Here is a 14,222-nt window from a genome sequence, read left to right as displayed (position 1 = left end):
AACTCTGCTACAATAATATATCAGCAGCATGTATGTAAAAGTTTGTAGTTTTGAGATAATGACATTTATGCGTGGTTTGTGAAAATACAAAAAAAAATTCTCACTGAAATAAGGCCATGAAACCCATACTGATTATTTCTTCACAAGACTTTTGAAAATTGTATGACGTAGCCTAGAATATTTGCTCCAAAACTATGTGAAAATCACCCTGACTGCTCATTCAGATAAGACAATATATTGATTTAAAAATTTTACGACGTGTTTTGTGTTAGAAAGCTTTATGCGGGAGCTCATTAATATGTAAGCTTTTCTCACCTGAGAAAGACAAAGAACCTCCCCTAACGGCCCTATTAGGAGCTATCAGGCCCTGCCATTCTGAGCAACCTTGCACAATACTGTAAATGAGGAGATTTAAAAAAGAATGGCTTTTAAATTGTTTGGATTTATTTACAACACAACATAATCCAAAGATACACAACAAATGCCAAAAAAGCACTTCAAAGACAGACCTTTGTGCCATTCCTAAAAACATTGTACATACCTTTCATTTCCAAGATTTTCACTTTACCGTGTTCACGTACAGAGACTCATGTGAATGTTGAAGTCCTCAGTGGCATCTGGGCCCTGAAAAAAAAAAAAGTGAACATACTGATATCAAGAGAAAGGCCAGAAATTTTTCTGGTTAAAATTGCTTTTTAAAATTCCTTTTTAAAATTCACAGAATACACACACACACACACACACACACACAAATGTTTCCAACATAATATAATGAACACCAGGTTTGTTGTGCCTTGTAGGCATAAGGTATATGCACAGTGCCGGATAAAATAATAACAATAAATAACCTATAGCAGTATAAATCTTTCAAAAGATTTCAGTAACAACTAAGGTAGAGAAAAATATATTGATTATCATGTTACTTCAAATGTTTCCATCCGTTATGATGATATGAAATGAGATAATAATAAAAACATGAAGCCGTTTGGTGCGTTTTGCTTTCATCCAAAATATGATACAGTACATTCAAACGCGATCGCTATCAAAAATATGATACATTCAAATGCGATCGCTATCAAAAATATGATACATTCAAACGCGATCGCTATCAAAAATATGATACATTCAAACGCGATCGCTATCAAAAATATGATACATTCAAACGCGATCGCGCTCAAATATAAAACATTATGGTTACCATATACATATCTACGTTTGAGCAGATATCCACAAACACAGTAACAGTAAACACGGGTCTAAATATTATAATATTCCCCATATATCTAGCAACAGTTCAACTGCAACGTGACATTTATGCAACAATAACAAACTAATATGTAAGAATTTCTTACCTTATCTTTCTTGTCTTCAAATCGCGTTATTCTTCTTCTGAGGTAGCCTAAATCCAATGTAAGCTCAGGCACGTCTTTCAAACTCGATGAAAAGTGAAGTGAAGTGTTTTGTTGTTGAGGTAATGAGCGAGTCCGCGTTCCATGTGGAGATTTGCATGTGAATCTCTTTTGCGCGAGTGGGCGTGGCCGAATTAAAAATAATTAGGAAGCGTTTGAGAAGCTGGACATCTTGTTGGTTTTATACAAATTACTTAAACAGAGAATATTTGTTTTCGTTTTGAATCCGATCATTTAAAAGTACACACTTAAATGTTTATAAAGGTATATGGCTCATAAATGTGTGACAAGTATTCGCTGAGTTTTGTTTCAGTTTATAGACGTGCTCAAGAAAAAAAAGTTCACCGCGACGGAGAGGCAGAACGCACACCCTGTTTATTTTCTTTATTTTACAAAAGCACAATGTTTTGGTTTGATTGTAAGTGGACACATACAAAAGGAGAAATATCACAGATTCTTTTTTTATATTTCTTTTTTCTGTATGACTATAAATGACTGAGTAATTTAAGTTTATAGTGCTACAATGTGGAGAAAATCCAGCAAAACGCGCCCGCGCGTTTGCCGACCCCAGAGGGTTAAAGTAACAGCAGGCTGGCTTAGTGTGTTTGCTGTGGCACATATTGATAGGGAATGAATGAAGAATGAATAGTAAAATGTAGTGTTTCTTGCTGTCATGTGGGGTAGATGAAGAGAGAACGTAATCGGGAATGCCGTACCAAAACGACTTGTGCTTTTCTCTGTCTCTGTCTTCAAGTCCAAGTCAAGTCTAGAGTCACTTGTTCACGAGTCCAAGTCAAGTCGCATGTCCTTTTTTTTTTTTTTTTCTTTTTTTTTGCGACTTAAGTGCGACTCGAGTCCAAATCGAACACTCTGGTTTCCATCTCTGGAGAACAGGACCTTTTCAAAAATACTGGTAAATTGGTGCTGGCAATTTACCAGTAAGCAAAGTTATACTAGTTAAATTACCGGTATGATTCTGTCAAGTCACTTTTATTTATATAGCGCTTTTTAAAACACAGATTGTATCAAAGCAGCTTTACAGAGATAACAGGAAAATAATGCAACAAAATTTGTTTCTAGAAGAAAATAGCGTCTCAGTCCAGCTTGAGTAAGTTCAGTGATGGTTCATTTCTGTTGTAAAAAAGTTATTAATTTAGTTCATTTATATATATATGTATATATAGCTGCTCTGGAGTAAACCGTGATGTCATTGTCCAGCTCAGTTCAGCTCTCATATAATGTTGTCAATGCAGGCAGATCAATAATATGTAAGGGATAATGTAGAGCGAGGCGGTTGTTATAGCGAATACAAAATTGTTATTCGCTATAACAACCGCCTCGCTCTACATTATCCCGCTTATTACATGGCTACCTACAAAATAAATCAATAATTTGACACAAAATATTGATTTAAAAAGGATTGTATTGCTTCCGCTAAAGAAAATAGTCCGTTCCGCGTCCATAGCAACGCTCTGTTTTTCATGGCAACGGTCTGTTATACTTCGCAGCGTCTGTTATCAAGAAATAACACACCACATTCTACATTGGAATTCAACCAAGCCATGTAATAATGTTGAATATTAAATCAGTCCCTCCAGTTTTTCGCGATTCCGTGATCGCTGAATACAGCGCAAAATCAACAAAATGTCGCATTTTTTTGCGATCCTGCATAATTCCTAATTTAACCGCAAAATAATCACAAAAATGAAAAAGACCTCACAAAACATTAAATTATAATCACCCAATTGAAATATCTCTAGTTTAATTAAAGTTTCAATGCTTTTTTACGTGGATACAGATACAGGGAATACAGGGAAACTCCTTTTCCTTGATTCACTGAAGCCTATAATGTAAAACGCATTTTGCAGCTGCACAGCTAGCTAGCACAGTGAGTGTCTGGCTCACTCATTGGCTGTGCTGCGGCAACTGCACATTCAATGGCGCGGGCGCGGCCTTAGCCTATATTAGTCCCCGAAAAACGCCGTTTTAGCAGATTTAACGACTGAAGCGACAACTTGCCAGGTTACTATAGTGCGGCCGGCTACGCAATACTCGTTCCCTACTCTCAGGGAACTGAGGTTACGATAGTAACCGAGTAGTTCCCTTTCGAACAGTCACTTCGTATTGCGTTGCTATACGCAGTGGGGACGCCATGCAAAACGCCGCACTATAAGTAACTGGTTGCCTTCTGCAGCTCAGGACCCCTCAACTCAGGATTTACACACAGTTCTACAGTATAAATTACTACACCTGCTGTTAATATTCACATAGGTCAGGTAGAAAAATTGCCCATAGGTTCTTTTAAAAGTTAATTTGATGAGAATTTGATTAGACCAAAATAAACAAGCTTTATGTTTGTGATTTGTGTCATGTATGACTATTGTGCATCTGACATAATACTATTATGGTAAATGTGATGTCCTAATTATAAAATATAAAAATCGCAAATTTTTTCACAAATTTCTGGAAATTACCACCACAAAATCAGTCATTTTGATCGCAAAAATCACACAAAAAAATCGTGAAATCCTTGAGGGACTGTTAAATGCTGTGTGTGAACCAGGGCTTGACATTAACACCTGCCAAAAGCGTGTGTATTTCAGCAGTGGCGCATAACGCAGTCATTTTCTATATTATAAACACATTTTTCAATTGTAGTCTTTTATAAAAGCATCTGAAATAATAAACTAAGTGCAATGTAGTGTTGTCAAAAATATGGATTTTTCGATCCATCTCGATCCTGAAACGCTTCCAATACTCATTTCCCGCAGAATGATATCAGCTGCTCTTTCTGTCTCTCTCATCTCTCCGAGAGCGAGAGACACACAAACCCGCCTCCACTCACTCACTCGTTTCATTTGCTCCGGATGAATATTGTTGCTGTTACAGGGCTTGATTTTCGGCGTGTATTGTACATAATTTTACTCATTCCTGCAGATTTTGAGCTCACACTGAAAGTGTGCGCATATAAAGCTGTTTCTCAGTATTAAACTCAGATCTTTTTCACTGCTTATTGCACTTACACAGTCAAATACGCACAAAATAATGTCAAAATGCCGTTCTTGGCAAGTATTCATGTGAACACAGTCAGTTGTGTTTTAAGTGAATGTAAACAGCTGAGAAAGAAAACGCATGTGTAACAGTATAATGGATCAGTGCATCAGGTCTTAAAGTGACAGTAGCCTAATAAACCTGCTGCCAAATTATGATGATGTTAAAAATATCTATATGGCAGTTTTTCCCTGTTGTTTATGGTCTAAATCGTGGCCAGTGAAAATGCTGAGTGTCTGGTAGTGGCGCTGCAGTTATTGGCTACTAAAGCAATTGCAGTGCTAGTAATGTTGTTTTTAAGAGCACAACTGTGTTCAGTGTGATCATCCCCTTACGCCTGTCACTCAGAAGGAAAGACAATTATAACTAAAATGAAACCGAAGCGCTTCTCCTCATCCATGTGGATGAAGAAAATGGCTCAGCGTTTAAAGCTCATTTCTGATGATTGACATCACAGAGTTTACTGATATTTTGGTACTGATGTGTGAATAATGTTTTACGGGTAAAAACACTTGTATGAACAACATATTTGTGTATTTACTGGAAAGGTTGTGTTCTGGTAATCTTACAGTAATCCTGCTGTGTGAAAGGGGATATCGACTGCTTTTGTTATTATAATATAAAGCGGATGTATGTAATTTGAAACGCCTTCATTCTTCATTCATTTTGTGAAGAAAATAAATGTACGTGATGGAAAGTATTGATATTTTTTTAACTCAGCATTATCAAATTTATAATGCTATTTTGGAGACGATTATGTAGGCGACAATTTTACATAGTAAGCTCTCTTAAGGACATGTTTAATAAGATCCCACCAGAAAAAGTTTCATCACTCAAATATTTAAAACATTTTTATTATTATTTATTTAAATTTTATTTTTTGTTTAATTTTTTTCTTTCTATTAATTTTATTATTTTTTATTTTATTATTCTATTTTATTTATTATTTTAATTAAATGTTTTATTTAATTTTTTCTTTCTATTTATTTTATATATATATATATATATATATATATATATATATATATATATATATATATATATATATATTAGGGCTGTCAAACGATTAATCGCGATTAATCGCATCCAAAATAAAAGTTTGTGTTTACATAATATATGTGTGTATGGAGTATAATTATTTTCTATATATAAATACACACACATGCATATATATTTAAGAAAAATGTGTTATTTATAAATAAAATATTTATATATAATATAAATATATATACACAGTATATACATGCAAATATTTCTTAAATATATACATGCATGTGTGTGTATTTATATATAGAAAATAATTATACACCGTACACACACATATATTATGTAAAAACAAACTTTTATTTTGGATGCGATTAATCGCGATTAATTGTTTGACAGCCCTAATATATATATATATATATAATATATATATTTTTTATTATTATTATTTTACAAACAAATTTATTTCAAGATGCAGGGCTGTGTCATAAATAATGAAATTTTTTAATTAAAAATTTTAATTTTTAAATGTTATTATTTATTTTAATTTTATTTTTTGTTTAATTTTTTTCTTTCTATTAATTTTTTTATTTTTTATTTTATTATTCTATTTTATTTATTATTTTAATTAAATGTTTTATTTAATTTCTTCTTTATATATAACATTTTTTATTATTATTATTTTAATTAATTTATTCATTTTTTTTGTATTATTTTTATTTATTTCAAGATGCAGGGCTGCGTCATAAATAGTGTGAAAGTATTGTGTAATGATCAAGAATGATTGAATGCGTATAAGCAGAGCAGCAGTGCATGATGGGTTTTTGTTGATGTTTTCAGGGCGATCTCAATGGACACAAAGGCCTCGTTCCTTCCAACTTCCTGCAAGCTTTTCCTGAGCCGGAAGAGGACGGCGTGACCGAGAGCCGTAGAGATTCACAGGTGTGTGTTCACCTCATGCACTACCGTCAGTCATTGCACGTCTCCTCCATTCTGTTCTGTCCATCACAGCGTAATTAACAGCATTAGTTTCTCCAGCTGTCTTTTGTTCTGCATGTCGTCTTATGTGTGTTTTATCTCTTTGTGTTTGTTTTATTTTTGCATGGTTTTCAGAAGCACAGGAGAGGTGTTCACTTTAAACAGTGACCGTAAGTCTTTCATAGATCTGAAACCCTCTCTAGTGTCTCCTTTCCTAAATATAGTGACTCTAAACTTCACACTGTGAACACTGATGAATGATACCAAAGGTTTATGGGTTTGTGTGAAATCACACATCATCTCTTTTCTTTCTAAACCCGTATGAGTGACTTTCTTCTGTGGAGCACAAAAGGAGAAGTTTAACAGTGTGTTTCTAAGCTGTCGAGCTCAGAAAAAGACACTAAATAATGTTATAAAGTTTTATAGATCCAATTTTGTAGAATCTCAAATTATGCATTTAGAAAAAACTGCACATTGTTCCAAACTCTCTTCCTTTTTACATAATGATATAACAATTTTTACAGTGATATATCATCCACAAAACAATTCTGTCAGTCAGTGGGGGTCCAGTTATGTGTGTTTTAGTATTATTTATATACTATCATAGCAATAAATTAAATGTTGAATAGGTGTTTTAATTTTTTGTCTTGCTTTTGTCTTTTTTATTCTTTTTTTTTTTTAACCATTTAGGGTTGATTTATTTTTATTTCCGTACTAGTTTTTGTTCAGTTTTAGTTTCGTTTTTGTTGATTTGCAGTTAGCAACATTTCTAATTTAGTTTTTTCCTTCTATTTATTTATTTAATATTTTATTTTAGCTTTATTTTTAGTTTACAGAAATTATTCCAACATTCTTCAAAATGGCTTTTGTGTTCTACAGAAGAAAGTGGCTGAAAAACGATGAGATTATTTCATTTTTTAGCTGTACTAGCCCTTAGCCTAACTTAAATCAATATTTCATGTTCATGTATTGTCTCTTCATGTCATGATTTCTCTCTCTTCTCATCATGAGCTTGTTTTTTAAGATCATGTCAGATATCTGTCAGATCTGGCACTGTTTCTGTTTCTACTTTGATTCCCACAATATCTCATAGTCGACGGTTTTACACAGTAAACTCTCTTAAGAACATGTTTAATAAGATCCTACCAGAAAAAGTTTTCACATTTTCATCACACAAATATTTAAAACACATTTTATTTATTTATTTGTTTGTTTTATTATTTTATTATGTTTGTTATATTATTTTTTTGTTTTTTTTATTTCTATTAATTTTTTTTATATTTTTTTTTATTATTTTATTTTATTATTTTCTTTTTTATTTTTTATTTTAATTAAATGTTTTACTTTATTTTTTCTTTCTATTTATTTTATTATTATTATTTTTATGTATATATTTTTTATTTTATTTTTATTTTGCGGAATATTTTTTTCAAGATGCAGGGCTACGTAATAAATAGTGTGAAAGTATTTTATTTATTTTATATTTTATATTTATTTTATTTTATTTTATTTTATTTTATACAACTCTCATGTAATTAGTAGAAAGTTAACTCTCTCTCAGCTCTTTTTTTATTTATTTTTTTTATTTATTTTATTATTATTTTAATTTGATGTCCTTTTATTTATTTTATTTAATTACATATATATATATATATATATATATATATATATATATATATATATATATATATAATAAAAAAGTAATTAAATTTTTCAAGTTTTTATTATACATACATTTAAAACATATTTTATATCATTTGTATTTATTTTATTTTATTTTATTTTATTTTATTATTATTATTACTTTTTATTTTTACTCTATGTAATTCTGTTTTGTCTTGCGTCTGCCAGGTGAGCCAGACAGAATCTTCTGAGCATCTCGATCCCGTGAGCTCCTCTCAGCCAGAACCGACCCCTGACCCGACCCCTGACGCGACCCCTGACCCGACCCCTGACCCGAAGCCGGCCCTGAGCTGCTCTCCTCCGTTCCCCGACGCCTCTCTGCCCGAGAAAAAGAAGAAAGGTTTCTTCTCCAAGGGCAGAAAGCTCTTCAGAAAGCTGGGCTCCAGCAAGAAGGAGTAGCGCATCAGGCTGTGAGCGGGGCGGATCTGCAGATTGCACTTTTCCTCGTGTGTGTGTGTGTGTGTGTGTGTGTGTGTGTGTGTGTGTGTGACTGAACAATAGGAGAATCGTTCTCATTCTCTGACTTTTTGCCATAATGACGCAAATGTACCAGCGCTTTCGTGTGTCGGACTGTTTCTTCTTTTTGCAAAGCAAATAATGGCAATAGGAGTTTCACCAAAGCTGTGAATAGAGCTCATGCTAACTTCAATAACAGCATCTAGACATGAAATAACAATCAAGCATCATCCACTGGAAGGCAAAGCACACTTATGAGGAGAGTTCTGGAAAATAAAACGGGGAGTGACAAAATAAAAGTCACTACAGAAATCTTTTGCACTACAAGTAGGGTCCAAGACTGCAGAACTGTGTCCCTTTATCCGTTTATGTTGATCAAGACTAGAAGATGTGGCGCTGAGACAAACCAGTGATTCTGACTCAAAACTCAAACCTTTGCATATTATTCCGGTTATTTTTACTGGAGAGAATATGAATGATCACAGACGAGGCTGAAAGCTTCTCCTATGTTTGATAGTACATCCCAGTTGCAGTTCAATCCATGTTTTCTGCAGTTTTTCACATTATTATTATTATTCTACTGAGAATAGCATTTTATTATATTCTACACACTTATGTGCTTTTTTCATTCAATGAGAATTTCATTGTGTTCAAATTTAAAGCTTTCATTGGCTCAAACTATACAATCATCAGTTATTATCAGCTTGGTTTATGTCGTTTGCATGCTGAAATGGCATTGTGAACCACGTTATTTTGATCCGTCTGTGAACGCAGTATCGAGCGTCTGATTCTGTACAGCTTTTATTGATCATAATGAACTCTGTGTTTTAGTTCAGCTTCGCCTTTTCTCAAACTCACCGTCATGGAACTCTAATAACAGTAATAATTCATTCACTTATGTCTGATACGGTATAAACGTACGTTGGTGTGTGTGTGTGTGTGTGTGTGTGTGTGAGACATTGGCTTCTTTCTGCATGAGCTCTGTCTTAACTTTTTCTCGATGTAATTGTTTTGATCCTCTTTTCTTTTCCTCCGTTTTAGGAGCGTTGTAAAGTCACAGCATGTGAGCATAACACCCCACACACACACACACACTCTCTTGACTTCATATTGCAACATGTAACACCCTGGTAAAGTTAGTTTGAAATGCTAGCATGTGTTTTTTGGTCTTACAGGGCTCATGTCAAATGATTTCTCAGGTTTGCTCATCAGTTTTGCGTCTTAAGTCAGCTCGTGCTCATCTTAGGCGAGACTGTCCAGAACACACAGTTGATCTTCTTGCCAAAAAAACTACAGCGACTAACAACCAATCACAGAGCGCCAGCCGTTTAGAGGGGCGGAGCTAGGGCCGAAACCACCTCACAGACAGGAAGTAGGTGAAGGTTTCAAACATTCTCAAAACTCCTACCGAATACACTGCAAAAAAAATGAGTTTGTGTAAACATTGTTGAATCAAGACATGTTTACTGGAGAAGCAAAATCACTTTAGTCCTGTTTTCTGAAGAAATGTGTGAAAATGATTGAATTAAGCTTATTCTTCTTACCACATTGGCAGATATTTAAACTTTCATGCATTCTTTGGAAAACTAGGCATTTTGCTTTGCTTGGAAAACAAGACAAAAATACGTAGTTTTTTTTGCAGTGTTGGCAGAAAGCATTGTTCTTAGCATTACTTCATGCTACTTTGATTGCACTGAATTATTGTAATGCATTAAACGAGCTTATTATGTTCTGGGTAGCGATCCCTGGATCCAAACGCTCCCCTCGCTGCACTATAATCCAGACGCATGCTGTGATTCCCACGAGGAACGCACAGATCTGACCGTAATCGTTGCTACTGCAAGTAGGCGTATCCTAGGCCATAATAAAACTAGCCTTATAAGACCTTGCTTAGTCTTAACTTCAAGTTTACTACAGCTGTGTTTGTAATGACTGCATGCATGATGGTTTTCCATCTATACTCGGCCTTATTTATTCTATTTATGTGTCGTAGTAGTTGCACGTACCTTGCGTTTGTGTGTTTTGCAAAAATGATGTTCTTCCTCAGTATTGTGTCCAGTGCGAGTATCCAAAGACTCTTAAATCATGATGCAATTACTCCAGAAGCTAAATGACTGAAGATATTAAGTTAAAGGGATAGTTCACCCAGAAATGAAAATCATCATTTACATGTTCCAAAACTGTATGATTTCTGTTTCAAGCATTTCTCAAGTCATTCACAAGTAAATGCATCTTGATTTAAAAGTGTTTATTTGCACTGGAACACAAAAGAGGAAGAAAATCTCTTTTTTTGCAGTGCGGTGTTGAGGTCAGTGTATTTTTGTGATTTGAGGTATGATATTTTCATACATTGAGAAAGAAACTCTATTCTTGTGTCTGTTGCAGAAGGTGGATGTTTTTTGTACATTTTTCTAATGCGTTTTTTTCTTTCTTTTCTGTGTGTGTGTGGAAACTCACCTGTAAATAATGCTTCTTTTTGGTAAAGTATTTTCTGTGCATGCCGAAACAATGTTTTTGGATAGTCACACGGGCATCATGCTTCGTGAGGGACGTCGTAGTGATTTACTTGAATGACTTGTTGCAATATGGACTTTTTACAGAAATAAAGTATATTTTCACATAAAATGAGTTTGTGTTGTGAATGATGAGAGATGAAACCGTGTTTTATTTCTTTCTGTTTTATTGAAGTTTTAAAACATCACATTGCATTTCAGAAGACACGTGTTTTTGATGATTTAGCAGAGAAAGCTGGCTTTAGTTTCTGTAAGCGCACCACCGCCTCACGTGGACGTGTTTTGACACTATGAGACGTGTGCGGCTTTACGAAACAAAGCGACTTCCTCTTTTCTCTTTCCCGTCGTTGTGCGTCGAGCGCCGTGAAGTTTCCCAGCAGCCAACAGTACACTCATCCATAAAGTAGGAAACACTACACTGTGGCGAGGGGTTTAGTAGTGCTTTCTACTTTATGGATGACTGCACTGTACATCCCAGTGTCCAGGTGTCCACGTCTCCTCTGGAGAAACGCTTGCGACCTCAAGCTCCTCCTTCACACACACACACACACACATTTCCACTTGTGCACAACATGTGAACCCCACCCAAACTTTACACCGGCTTTAGACATGCACAATCAAACAGTTTTGCGCAATTCATTGAATCAAATGATTTGGTGCACAATGTTCAAACTTACAACAAATATACCACAACAAACATTTAGTTGAATTGCATTAAAGTCTATACACAATTACATCAACTTCTGAAAACAAGTGGAGTGAAATTAAAATGTTAGAAATGCACAATGCGTCACAAAACCAACGTCTTCCATTTTCATCACATGGCAGCCATTTTGATCATCATGAGTAAGCTTTTTCCTTCAAACGAAAGCGTTCTCTTACAGATACATATTTAAAATGCTCGTGTGTGTTAAAAAAAGAAACTGCAATGATAGAAAAAAATGCACGTTGTGGACTTGTAACATTTTAGATGAACAGAAACAGAAATTTTAAAAAAAAAATATTCGACATGATTAGTTAATAATCAATATTAAACTACAACACTGTTTGTTGCATTCCAAAAAATGGTGGACTTTTAACATTTTAGCTTAACAGAAACAATTCTTCAAAATAATTTGACTATTATCCAACAGATTTTGTACATGCGTCAATGGATAATCCAACATGACCCAACGTTAAAGTGAAAAATGTGAAAATATTAATGCAGAAGATTAACACAAAGTTACACATCATGTGATACAGTAATAAAGACACAAAAAAATGTTTTAAAAAAAATGAAAAATTATAACCGTAGGCATACATTACCCATCCGCACTTCTCTAGCTGGGTTACATCCGCACCTGTGGATCGAGCCCAGTACTGATATATTTGCCCAGTTCTTCTCCAGTTCTTCTCCAGTGCTGTGTTAGTGTCTTCCTCTCCAGCCCAAGTAGAAATGGGCCTAAAAGAGGAGAAGAGCTTGTATTTAACCTCGCTGCCAACCACGTGTTCCTCAACCACACCGGAAGAGGCATAACAGTCAGATCCTCACGCTGTGCTGTCATTCGCTGCTTCTGCCCACCGCTCACGCATATTCATGTCTGTGTTTAACAGGTGCACGTTCAGGGAGACTGAAGTCTATTCCAAAACTCATTTAGGGGTCTCAGTTCTGGTTAATGCCAATTAGTACGATTAAATAGTGCGAATAATAAAAACTTGATTTGTTGCACCAATGTGCAATTTTTTTTCTCTATTGAGAAAGGATGCAAACTACATTTATAATGGGGGTCAAATGTTTTTAAGAAGGTTTAAATGAACACACACATGGCATAGATAAGGGTTTCTCAGCCTTATCTTGCTTTCTGTTCTCCTGAGCTCTTTCGGTTTGTTGCCTAACAGTTGCAACACGAGAGGAAATGCCAAAGTGTGTCTCTCAAATCCCCATCAGAGGGAAGTGAGTGATCAGCCGCTGGGAGAAACCATGCCAGGACTTTAGCAAACTGAGCCAGGTTCAACTACAGACCAAGAAATGCACAGTTCACTGAATTCATGTCTAAAATGAAGTAGATGATGCCTAAAAGAGCAGACGTGGAGATATGATCTGTTCAGGCACAGGAAGGAGCTGTGTGTGTGTGTGTGTGTGTGTGTGTGTGTGTGTGTGTGTTTGTGTTATTTCCTGTGTGCAACACCTGCAAAAGACATGCATAAACACTGACAGAACGAATTGCTGGTGCTTAAAGAATATTATTTATTTCACAAAGCATTTCTGATTGCATGATGCAAGAACGTCTTCCAGCTGTGGTTTAGTTTGACGTTTCTGCTCGAGATCAGTCGATTGATGAGAAAGTCCTGATGAATGTGTGTGTGTGAATGTGATTTTTAACCCAGATCTCTGGTGCGCGGTGGTTTGAAGAGGGTCTGGTCTCTCTTTAGCGGTTATTGACATGCACACGAGGTTTAAAGTGGCATGAAACCACAGCGTTCTTCTTTATATCTGGACAAGGACAACAGAAGCTTCCTTCTCATTTAGAGCGGGTTCGGTCTGAAGGCCTGAGCGTTTATTTTCATACAGGGAACACCGGCCCGGGTTTCAATTCCCCAGCTCTCTTTATCAGACCAGCCTTTCAAAGTCTGTTTGCAACCATGACAACCTGACGAGACGATGTGTGTGAGAGCTGAGCCGGGGGATTTTTTGAGTGTGTGTGTGTGTGTGTGTGTGTGTGTGTGTGTGTGTGCGCGCGCGCGCGCTTGAGGTCAGAGCCGCATGCGTTTTGAACAATTATAAAAAGCCGAGTGGAAAAAGGTGTGGTGAGAGAGATGTGATCTGAAGTTGACTCTCGTCTCGTTTGGTTTCACTATGACACATTTACCCGCCCGTTTCAATGCCTTTGTCCTTCAAAAAGGGGAAAAGCCTTGAGAACGTTTTGCATTAAAAATTACACTATGTTAAACTGAGACATTTTGTTATATGTTAAAGATATTGAGATATTTCCATGTAAAAAGTAAAATAATTGTAAGTCAGTTAAAGGCCTAAGTGTGTTTTAATACATTTAACCCATTTTTGTATGTTTTTCTGAATATTAGAGACATTAGAATACAGACCACATGCTTTGAGCTGAACTTTTGTTTTCTGTAGAGCTGTTTTAACTGAGTTTGCTTCATAACACTG

The 14,222-nt window shown here is 35.3% G+C and overlaps 1 protein-coding gene across 1 annotated transcript in view; it reads left to right on the top strand.

Annotated features, from left to right (window-relative positions):
* Window positions 1-12,550, top strand: part of tspoap1 (TSPO associated protein 1) — a 149,642-nt gene extending 137,092 nt beyond the window's left edge. Inside the window, exons 34-35 of the mRNA XM_079871835.1 lie at window positions 6,285-6,386; window positions 8,274-12,550. Of these exons, the coding sequence (XP_079727961.1) occupies window positions 6,285-6,386; window positions 8,274-8,504 (333 nt within the window). The 3' untranslated portion in view covers window positions 8,505-12,550. The remainder of the gene's footprint in view (window positions 1-6,284; window positions 6,387-8,273) is intronic.
* Window positions 12,551-14,222: the final 1,672 nt, after the last annotated feature.

This window comes from Squalius cephalus (genome assembly GCF_949319135.1).
Source record: "Squalius cephalus genome assembly, chromosome: 5".
Lineage (NCBI taxonomy): Eukaryota > Metazoa > Chordata > Actinopteri > Cypriniformes > Leuciscidae > Squalius > Squalius cephalus.
Note: the sequence above shows the minus strand (reverse complement) of the source record. Positions and strands in the feature narration are given on the sequence as shown.